The sequence below is a fragment of the Sinocyclocheilus grahami genome, unplaced genomic scaffold, assembly GCF_001515645.1.
Source record: "Sinocyclocheilus grahami isolate Dianchi unplaced genomic scaffold, SAMN03320097.WGS_v1.1 scaffold181.1, whole genome shotgun sequence".
NCBI lineage: Eukaryota > Metazoa > Chordata > Actinopteri > Cypriniformes > Cyprinidae > Sinocyclocheilus > Sinocyclocheilus grahami.
This window is the reverse complement of record NW_015505360.1, coordinates 848,321-859,138: the sequence shown is the minus strand read 5'-3', so window position 1 is coordinate 859,138 and position 10,818 is coordinate 848,321. Positions and strand designations below refer to the sequence as shown.

Sequence of the window (10,818 nt, the reverse complement as noted above, 5' to 3'; positions counted from 1 at the left end):
CTGCACAGAACACACGCCGAGAGAGGCGACACTTCTCCGGGAAAGTCAGACCTCGCGCTCGCGGGACAGCACTGGCGAAATCTTCCAACTGAACCATAGCTAAGGTTTATCCAAAAAAGTCACTAGGTTTGTCAGTATGAATATTCTATGGATAAAAGCCGCTAAAAGGGTCTGAAAGTTGCTAAATCTAGTGCTAAAGTCACGCTTGTGTGTGTGTGTGTGTGTGTGAGAGACGCGGGAGCTGATGGCAGCGGGCGGTGGATATTTGAGCCGGTCGATGTGGATATTGTGGATGAGTTCTTCTGTGTCATCAAGTTCTATTAGTTCTACAGCTTCAGTTTCTGAACTTTCACACTTAGTAACACATACAGCTGTTCGCTCACCACAGTGCAACAGTGAAAAGGGACGCCTTTCAAACAGTGTCACGTTCCGAACGTTGTTTAAGCGACATACCACCGGTATTGCGGTATTTTAAAAATTAAAATCATAAAAATAAACACCAGTATTCGGTATGAACCGGTATACCGCCCAGCACTACTTAACACATCTGATCAAGTCAGTGGAAACTGAAACCAGCCTAATTATACAGGCCTGTGTAGTTATTCTTGCCTTCTCAAACACTCAGATCCGTTTTAATGACTCGGATGACACTAACAGCTCTGATCAGAGCGCTCATGAGGACCGTCTTACCTCTGCTGAGAAAGAGCAGCCAGCTGGGCTCCGATAGCTGTGGATGAGAAAGGGATAAAATCACTGCTCTAAATATACACAGACACTTGCTTTGAGTTGCAAAAGTGAGTGTGTGTTTATAAAAGTAAAAAAAAAAGAAAAAAAAAGCCAAGAAAGTCGTACACAAGGCTGAGCCATTGTCTCTGTCAGACGCCATCTTCTTACTTTCAGGCTGATCTGAGGGGAAAACACAAGAACAGCTCAAAAACAGTCTCAGGAGAGTCAGACGGACAGATCCAGAGCCGCAGTACCTCCGTCCTCCAGCGATCGCTTCTGTGCTGCGAAGGGAAAACTCTCCGCTCCACCGTTATTGCTCATGGGGGGACCCGTGACGTCTCCGCCGATCTTTGCTGCAATCTGGAAAACACAAAAACACAAGTTATGATAAAAAAAAAAAACACATTTATACAGCAAAATCAGCATGAAGTTAGTACACTAACCAATAGGGGTGCAACGGTTCAACTTACTCACGGTTCAGTTTGCATCACGGTTTTAGAGTTACGGTTTCAGATCAGTATGTGCTAGGTTTAGGGAAAAAAACTATATTGTCAAAAAAAAAAGAAAAAGAAAATAAGAACAAATAATCTAACTACAAGCAACAGCACAAATAAATAAACATTGAAAAAAGATAAAATAAACAGTGCTTTTCAGTTTTTCTTAGGTAGGTCTAACATAGTTAGGTACAGAAATTGAATAAATCAAATGTAAAATAACATTGCATATTTGACAGTATAAATTAAAGATCAATCCTTATTAAAGTTACAAAAGTTATTCAATCAAGAGCAGTGAGAGATTTTGGTGTTGTTGCTGTTTGATTAACATTAAGAAAGTGCTGTCACTTTAAGAGAATGCACTGATACCGTTTGTTCAGCCAGCTATGTCTGCTAGGATACTCACCAAGACGGGCATTTTGACAAATTGTGTGAGAATTTGTCCATTCAAACTTACTTCAGAGCGCGAACATTTGCACCCGTTCTGAGACGCAGGTTCACACGCTTCGGATGAGCAACCACACAGATCTTCTCACTGCACTTCTGGCTCTTTAATATTTAAACTGGCAAGGCTTAAATGAGTTTAGTTTAAACAGATAGCAACGTGTGAGGTTCAGGTCTCACCTGCGCTATCAGCACGTGATGACGGCGTAAATTAGTTATTCCAGCATAAAGCACTCGCATTGATTAAAGAGTGACTGGTTTGTCCATGTATTGTTTTTTTCTCCCTCTCATCGCTCTTGTTGTAGTGTACTGGGAAGCCAGAATTGTATCCATCAACAGAAACATGCATTAGCTGAGCTCTAACCAACCATATTACAGATGCATTGTCAGATTTAAGTTGAACCGCAGTCCTAGTGCATGCCGAACCGTGAGTGGAGAACGGTACGGTTCGATATTTTACCGAGAACCGTTGCACACCTACTAACCAAGAATACAATACAGTACTATTTTTAAGTAGCATGGAGATACTATTAATTGCTCGTCACTTTATACATTTCCCTGTATAACGATGCATTGCAATATATACACTACTGTTCAGAAGTTTAAGATCAGCAAGATTTTTTCATATTTTAGAGCGTCTTCACTCGCCAAGGCTGCATTTATTTGATCGAAAACAGTGAAAATGTGATATTTTATTACAATTTAAATTGACACTTTTCTATGTGAGCATGTTAAAATGTAATGTACTCCTGTGATCACATTATCAGCATCATTGCTCCAGTCTTCAGGGTCACATGATCTTCAGAAATCAGTATAATATGCAGATTTGCTCATTAAGAGGTCTTATTACCACCATTAATGCTACAGGACTTTGTTGTTGTTGTTGGACAAACCCTATTGTTTTCCATAGTATTCTTTAAAATATCTTAGGAAAACCATGTAAAAGCATGATAAATAAATATGGCCGAAGATTAGAGCAATGGTAGATGAAAAGTACCATTATATATCTATCCAAAACCACTGCTGTGCCCTAGTAATTACCACAATTTGTTTTCACCATGGTGCTAGCACGTTTAAAACCCCAATAATACAATGGTACTAGCACTGTGCATGTTTAAATACACATAACTATTTGTAAGGGTGCCAAAGGAAAAAAAATAACACGGTAACACTAGGTTTTTGGACATTTACAATGCTAGCAACATGCTACTATGGTAACGTTACCTGAACGTAATCTAATTACGCTAAACACCAAAGCAAATTATCAGCATCATTGCTCCAGTCTTCAGGGTCACATGATCTTCAGAAATCAGTATAATATGCAGATTTGCTCATTAAGAGGTCTTATTACCACCATTAATGCTACAGGACTTTGTTGTTGTTGTTGGACAAACCCTATTGTTTTCCATAGTATTCTTTGAAATATCTTAGGAAAACCATGTAAAAGCATGATAAATAAATATGGCCGAAGATTAGAGCAATGGTAGATGAAAAGTACCATTATATATCTATCCAAAACCACTGCTGTGCCCTAGTAATTACCACAATTTGTTTTCACCATGGTGCTAGCACGTTTAAAACCCCAATAATACAATGGTACTAACACTGTGCATGTTTAAATACACATAACTATTTGTAAGGGTGCCAAAGGAAAAAAAATAACACGGTAACACTAGGTTTTTGGACATTTACGATGCTAGCAACATGCTACTATGGTAACGTTACCTGAACGTAACCTAATTACGCTAAACACCAAAGCATCGTATAATTTCCACCTGCTACCATTTCCGAACCGCATTTGTTTGTAAAGGCAAACATCTCCCAGATATCGTTAGAGTTTAAAAACGCGCTCTCGGCTCATGCTAACAGATAACTGTCGCGCACGCCGGCCCTGACCCACAAACGCGGCCCGCTCGCTCCGCAGTGCGGACCCTCACCTGCCGGGCGCGCTGTACCGCGTCGGCGAACGCGTCTTTCTTGAGTCCACCGGCTCCGAGCGGCGGCACCGAGCTGTATTCAGACATGCTGTCCGTGCGGACGGGTGAAGCGTACGGCGGGGAGCTCTAGGCCGGGCGGAGGTGCGCAGACGCGGGAAGACAAGCGAGACAAACGCATGGGCGGGACTAAAGGCCTGCGGGTCTGTAAGCGGTCTCCTATAGGCGTTCTTAATGAGTGGCTGTTGCGATGACCAATCAGAACGCAGCTAAAGGCGGGCGTACTCTGAGCGTCAGACCATTGATCCAATGAGTGGTGACGAAAAGACGGAGGGCTGAGCAAACGCACATAGCGTGCTGCTGCGTCAGGGAGCCAATCAGCGCTCAGGAGCGCATAAAATAGACCAATGAGGTTCAAGAAAACACTGATTGACGTTTGGATCAGCGTATAGGCTCTTTAGGACCGTTTACCTTGCTGGTTATGTTCATTTAGACATTAAGCAGACGCTTTCATCCAAAGCCACTATATTTATTATATTCTGCTGCTCAGTCCAATTTCTTGGCATTTTATGGGTTAGTGAAATACAGTTTCCGTACAGCAGAGAGATGAGCTGGTGTTATAATGATGATAAAGGCCGTCAGTGAAGAATCTGTACCGTTTAATTTAATTTAATTTATTTACATACATTATTTTGCATGCATTCAGTAATACACGGAAGAACAGCGAAAATATAGAATGACCAGAAATTATAATTATTTATGTTAACATCAAAATAAGACCAATAATAATGTCTGCATACAAAGCCACTGGAAATTAGGAGCCCCAATCTGCTACAAAAATTAATAAATCACACTTTCCACACTAATTGTGGGGAAGTTTTGCAGAATGGATGTAAACTTGGTAAATATTTTAAACTAGCTTTTATTGGAAGCTGAAAGCATAATATTTTTTTGTTAAATAGCGGTCTTTAGTTTGTCACAGCTGAATCAGGGGGAGGGGCTTTCTCATTCTAGAGAGCACTTGATTGGATACACTCCTGCGAGTGCAGGATGATGTCATCAATATTTTTGGTCTGTTTTCCCAGAAGAGAAAGACTGGAACATCTGAATACATATATCTGCTAAAAGTTTGTGTTGTGAACATTTGGTAGTGCGGTAGCATATGGATGTGCAAAAAAATAAAAAATAAAAATTTTGAGACCTTGAGCTTCTGTAGAATTTAGTGAACAAATGATGTTTGAATTCTATGGAAACCTGTGGGCGCAGATTCCGTATTGGAATCTTTATTTGATTGTAACACATACAAACAGTCTGTCTGAATTTCACCTCAGTCAGTGATAAAATACAGAGCACATTGACCTAGAAGTGACTCAATCAAAAAGTTTTTTTCCGCTTGGTTATACGAGTCAATAATCACAAACCAAACACTCTCTCTCCCATCCGTGAGTCCATAAGGCTTTCTGCTCCAAACCGCAGGCTACAGTACCTCATGCATTGAGGATGACAGCATATAAACTGAACTCCAAGGCTGCTTCCCAATTCAGATACCTACACTACACACTGAAAGCACACAGTAAAAGTACTTCTGACTTTGTAGTATGCCAGTGTTGGGTCATTAATTGTTTATCAATACCACTTGTTAGTGTTAGCATCTAGCTAAAAATCACATACAGAACACTTAAAAAATGCTGTGGCAACTTCTGCCTTGCACTCGCTGATACTTTTCTTCACCTGAAACAGTTGAAAGAAAACCATCACAAACTTTACACTGGTTTGGGGGCAACATTAGCTAAAAAAAAAAAAAAAAAAACGTGCATGGATGCATGCTTTTAAGAAAATCACTGAAAAAAGATGCCATTTGGCATGCTAATGTGAAGGTCTTATTCATGAAACACAAGCACTATTAATATATTTGTAAATACATTTTCATAAGATAATTTACACAGAAATGTGTTTCATGAGTGTGAGCCCTTGTGTTTTGACACCATTAAGTTGCATAATTATGCAAATTGAGACGCAGTGCAGGATTTTAGAATCAGTTAGAATTAGTTCACCCAAAAATGAAGATGTAGATGAGTCAGTTTCCTCATCACGACAGAGTTGGAGAAATGTAGCATTGCATCAGTGTCTCAGCAATGGATGCTCTGCAGTGAATGGGTGCCGTCAGAATGAGTCCAAACAGCTGATAAAAACATCACAATAATCCATTCTACTCCAGTCCATCAATTTAATGTCTTGTGAAGCGAAAAGCTGTTTGTAACAAACAAATCCATCATTAAGACATTTTAACTTTAAACTATCACTTCTGGTCAAAATATGAGTCCATAATCCATAAAAACGCTTCCTTCAGTGAAAAACCCTGTTGTCCTCTCACGTCAAAATCCACACACATATTTGTTTAGAGCTGTTTTGGCTTGTAAACGGTGCTTGATCTGTGCAGAATTATCTCCTGATTCAGACCAGACCACTTTTCACTGGAGGAAGCGTTATTATGTACTTGTATTTTCGCTGTGGTTTAGCAACAGTTTAAAGGTAAAAAAAAAAGAAAAAAAGGATTTGTTTTTAACAAACACACAAATTTTCACTTCACAATACATTAACTGATGGACTGGAGTGGAGTGGATTACTGTGATGTTTTTATCAGCTGTTTGGACTCTCATTCTGACGGCACCCATTCACTGCAGAGGAAGTGATGGAATGCTACATTTCTCCAAATCTGTTATAATGAACAAACAAACTCATTTACATCTTGAATGGCCTGAGGGTGAATACATTTTGAGCAATTATTATTTTTTAGGCAAGCTATTCCTTTAAACTCGAGTTGGGATGTTGATTTTGGAGCACACCACAGTAGAGGAGACGTATTACTGGACCACAGCTGATAAAACATACAAGTTTCTCAAAACAGAGGCACTTTCAATTGTACTGTAAGTTCAAAGGGAGGAAGTTAGTTTATTGTCCATTCCCATTTGGAGTTCAGTAGTGTGTACTGTGTTAAACACACACACACACACACACACACACACACACACACACACACACAGAGTACAGTACAGCACATGCTAACACAGCCTCCCACACGCAAGCGTTCATTTTACCGCATCCAGTGGGCCGTACCCTGTATATCTGAATATCAGGGCCCTGTTGACCAACAACACACATGAAGAGCACATCATGAACCTCAGTAATTCAGGAAAGGGTCAGAACAGCACCTCTTAGATTCTGCATAATTCAGTGTTTGGATTCAGTTCGTCGTTCTTCCTCACATCCACTGTTTTTGGTGAACATCACTCCAGTGATCGAATATATTGTAGGCTTAAATAAAAAAAGTATTTGACCTTTCTTGTCCGTCTTTCAACAAAAAAAAGGATATGATTGTATTTTTTCTACACACACATGACCTGTCTTTCTCTCTCTCTCATGTTCCCACTCCCAGTACTTTCCTCATGTGCTCGTAGACGACGTAGGAGATGCTGACCGCCGGGATGACCTTGAGGAAGTTGGGCGCGATGCCTCGATAGAGTCCCACCACACCCTCCTGGGCCACGATGCTCCTGAAGAGGGTCAACATGGACAACTGAGGAGCTCCTTTCACTGACGCTGAGGAACCAGAAGAGGAAAAAGAATCTTAACTTTCAGAATCAATGGTATTTGAGTGTCAATACTATATGTGACCCTGCAGCACAAAAGCAGTCTTGGGAGTCGCTGGGGTATATTTGTAGCAATAGCCAAAAATACATTGAATGGGTCAAAATTATAGATTTTTCTTTTATACCAAAAATCATTAGGATATTAAGTAAAGATCATGTTCCATGAAGATATTTTGTACATTTCCTACTGTAAATATATCAAAACTTAATTTTTGATCAGTAATATGCATTGCTAAGAACTTCATTTGGACAACTTTAAAGATGATTTTCTCAATATTTGGATTTTTTTGCACCCTCAGATTCCAGATTTTCTAATAGTTGTATCTCAGCCAAATATTGTCCTATCCTAACAAACCATACATCACTGGAAAGCTTATTTATTTAACTTTCAGATGATGTATACATCCCCAATTTTGAGAAATTTACCCTTATGACTGGTTTTGTTGTCCATGGTCACATATTATAATTTCATTTGTATTTTGAATGTTTTATTTTTTTTAATTCTTACTTTAGTGATTTTAGTTATTTTGTTGTATGATTTTGTCATTTTTATTAGATGATGCTTTTGTCTATTTAGTTTTTATTAATTTTATTTCAAGTTTTAGTGTTAGTTATTTTAGTACTTCTAGTTAAACTAAACCAAAATGAGAAATGTTGCCTTAGTAACTACACTGTAAAAACTATAGGAGTATGTTTTACAAGAAAACAATATTTGATTAATTTTTCATTTATTTTCTGCTTGTGAAATTTAGTAGCAGTTTCTGAACGAAAATGGTTTCTTCACCAATTTTTTCTTTCATTGTAGCTGAAATAAGTAATATTTTATTCAATTAATGTTTACTTTATTTCAAGTAACATACTTTTTTTATCATTTTAGTTTTAGTTAATAATAACTCTGTTCCGAATTCACGTTTTTCTGTGAATTTTGGAATATCACTTTGAAAACACTGGATGGAAATGTATAAATGTGCATAAAAAAATGCATGTGGTGCATAATTGTGTGTTTAATAAGAAGACATGCACATAAATTATGATAGAAATCCATTTACTGAATAAATTCCTCAATGCGAAAAAAAAAATCTCATTGGTCTCACATGATTGCATTCCCAAACATCAGGCATCAGAACGCAAAATAACACAGCAGCGTTTTTTACTGCATTTTGCCTGCACACTTTGAGCCACAACTCAGTAATTACATAGGGAAAAAACCCACATTATTACAGCAACTTAAAGGCACAATATGTAATTTTTTGCCACTAGAGGGCGCGTATTCAAAATAAACAAAAAAGCAAAGGCGTAGTTTGATGACGCTGTGACTGAGTGTGGAATCATAGAGTTGTGGTCTTCATCCCCACAGCCAATGCAATCCGACGGGACTCGGGCAGAAATCATGTTCATGGATGAGCTAATGATTTATTAAGGTAGTAGAATGAAGCAGGGTGAGGCTGAAAGCCTTCGAAGCGAAACGAGGCGCTGAACGAGCATGACACACGGCTGGAAAGCAGCGGAGCTTTTATTATGCCACAGTCGAGCGCTTCCGCTGCTTCCGGTCGTGCGTATGTGGGGTAAAGCAGCGCTGTTTTATCATACTAGATACATTTGAACGTTCTGTTATAATGCTACTCTGTGCGGTCGTCACCGGTCTATTAAAACGCACAACAGATTAAAGTGTCTTTGGTGTTTCCATGTTTTCTACAAAACAAAACCGTAAATCGAGGGGTTATGAGGTCTTTGGCAGGAGACACAATGACACTATAGACACGGTCCATGTCACTAGTTAAAATTGCTTATTTCTCTGGATTTAATCATTCTTCGAAACATTTGGGATAATGTAAGTACACAAGTCAGCAAAATATATAACACTGTTCTAGTAGTTTTTGGATATTTGAATAAAAAAATCTTACATATTGTGCCTTTAATTTTTCATTAGTGATACTTTTCACCAGTTTCCTATGAACTGACAATTTGGTTGTTTTGAACATGAAGGATGGAAATGGTGCTTTATTCGCATATGTTTTCTGTGATAATCTTTTTTCCACATAAGTTAACATTTGTAGTTTGGGATGGAAGCACAGCTCTCGTCGGATTCTGTGTGTGTGTCTCACCCTGCGCCTGCATGCGTGTTCGGATGAGGGCGAGCGGGTAGGACGCCAGCTGTCCGCAGGTGCTGGACACCGTGCCGCAGCCCACCAGCACCAGGACGCCCGGGTGGGGCGATCCCTCCGTGTGCCGCTGCAGCCAGGCGTTCTTCAGCGTCTGAGAGAGGAAGACCGTGTGAGAGAGAGTCTTTATGAAGGAATCATTCTCAACACACACACACACACACACACTCTCACACACACACACACACACACTCTCTCACTCTCACTCTCACACACACACACACACACACTCTCTCACTCTCACTCTCACACACACACACACACACACTCTCTCACTCTCACTCTCACACACACACACACACACACTCTCTCACTCTCACTCTCACACACACACACACACACACTCTCTCACTCTCACTCTCACACACACACACACACTCTCACTCTCTCACACACACACACACTCACACACACACACACCTCGTAGACGGCGAGGTCTATGCCCGCATACGGGACGATGCCCAGCATGTTGGGCAGGTATCCTTTATAAAACGCCAGAACGCCCTCCTTCTGCAGGATCTGCTTAGCGCAGTCCGCCACACTCGAATACTGGCCTGTTTTACGAAGAGTAAGACGAGTCTTCAGCACCTACAGAACGAGAGAAGCAGACAGGGATGGAGTGAGGAAATCAATGCAGAGTCATGAAAACAATCACCGTTCCCACAAAAATATGAAGCAGCACAACTGTTTTCAACACTGATAACAATAATAATAATAAATGTTTCTTGAGCAACAAATCAGCATATTAGAACGATTTCTGAAGAATCATGTGACACTGAAAACTGGAGTAATGATGCTGGAAATTCAGCTTTGCATCACAGAAATTATAAATAAATAAATATAATTATAAATTATAGTAAATAAATTATATTTTAAAATATATTTAAATAGAAAACAGTTATTTTAAATTGTAAAAATATTTCACAATTTTACTGTATTTTTGACCGAATAAAGCAAGCCGTGGTGAGCAGAAGAGACTTCTTACAAAAACATTAAAAGATTACAGACCCCAACTTACATATCAAATTGATATTTTGAACTAATTAATATATTATATAAACAATTTTTAAATCTATTTTAATTAATAGTGATTATATTTATTAATGTGATTATTTATTGAAGATATGTATATTTTTTATAACATTGCTAATGCCAACATTTAAAAAAAGGCTTTATTTTACTTAAGTCTATTTCAAAGACTTCACACTCCATTAACTACAGCCATTCACGGCTCACTGCTTTATTCTTAAATGGGCCGCTGAATGCAGAGCACTTTCTTGAACTTTACGTGAGGCCTTTGGTAATGTGAGTGGACGTGTGCGTGTGTGTGTGTGTGAGAGTGTGTGTGTGTGTGTGTGTGAGTGAGTGAGTGAGTGAGTGTGTGTGTGTGTGTGTGTGTGTGTGTGTG

General features: G+C 39.2%; 2 protein-coding genes across 13 annotated transcripts in view; both read right to left on the bottom strand.

Moving 5' to 3' along the window:
- The window catches only part of LOC107594262 (far upstream element-binding protein 2-like), a 22,547-nt gene extending 18,760 nt beyond the window's left edge, over window positions 1-3,787 (bottom strand). For 6 of the 7 annotated variants that reach the window (XM_016284236.1, XM_016284237.1, XM_016284235.1 and 3 more), the window contains exons 1-4: window positions 3,602-3,787; window positions 981-1,086; window positions 853-906; window positions 691-727 (exon numbers count right to left, since the gene is read on the bottom strand). In XM_016284236.1, the coding sequence (XP_016139722.1) occupies window positions 691-727; window positions 853-906; window positions 981-1,086; window positions 3,602-3,688 (284 nt within the window). In that variant the 5' untranslated portion in view covers window positions 3,689-3,787. Of the gene's footprint in view, window positions 1-690; window positions 728-852; window positions 907-980; window positions 1,087-1,196; window positions 1,260-3,601 lie in introns of those variants that run through there. The other variant, XM_016284239.1, reaches the window with a different exon arrangement.
- A 474-nt stretch (window positions 3,788-4,261) lies between these two features.
- The window catches only part of LOC107594260 (calcium-binding mitochondrial carrier protein SCaMC-3-like), an 18,069-nt gene continuing 11,512 nt past the window's right edge, over window positions 4,262-10,818 (bottom strand). For 2 of the 6 annotated variants that reach the window (XM_016284227.1, XM_016284229.1), the window contains exons 9-11: window positions 9,354-9,504; window positions 7,042-7,198; window positions 6,357-6,739 (exon numbers count right to left, since the gene is read on the bottom strand). In XM_016284227.1, coding sequence (XP_016139713.1) covers window positions 6,688-6,739; window positions 7,042-7,198; window positions 9,354-9,504 — 360 coding nt within the window. In that variant the 3' untranslated portion in view covers window positions 6,357-6,687. Of the gene's footprint in view, window positions 5,330-6,356; window positions 7,199-9,353; window positions 9,505-10,818 lie in introns of those variants that run through there. The other 4 variants (XM_016284231.1, XM_016284232.1, XM_016284230.1 and 1 more) reach the window with 3 other exon arrangements.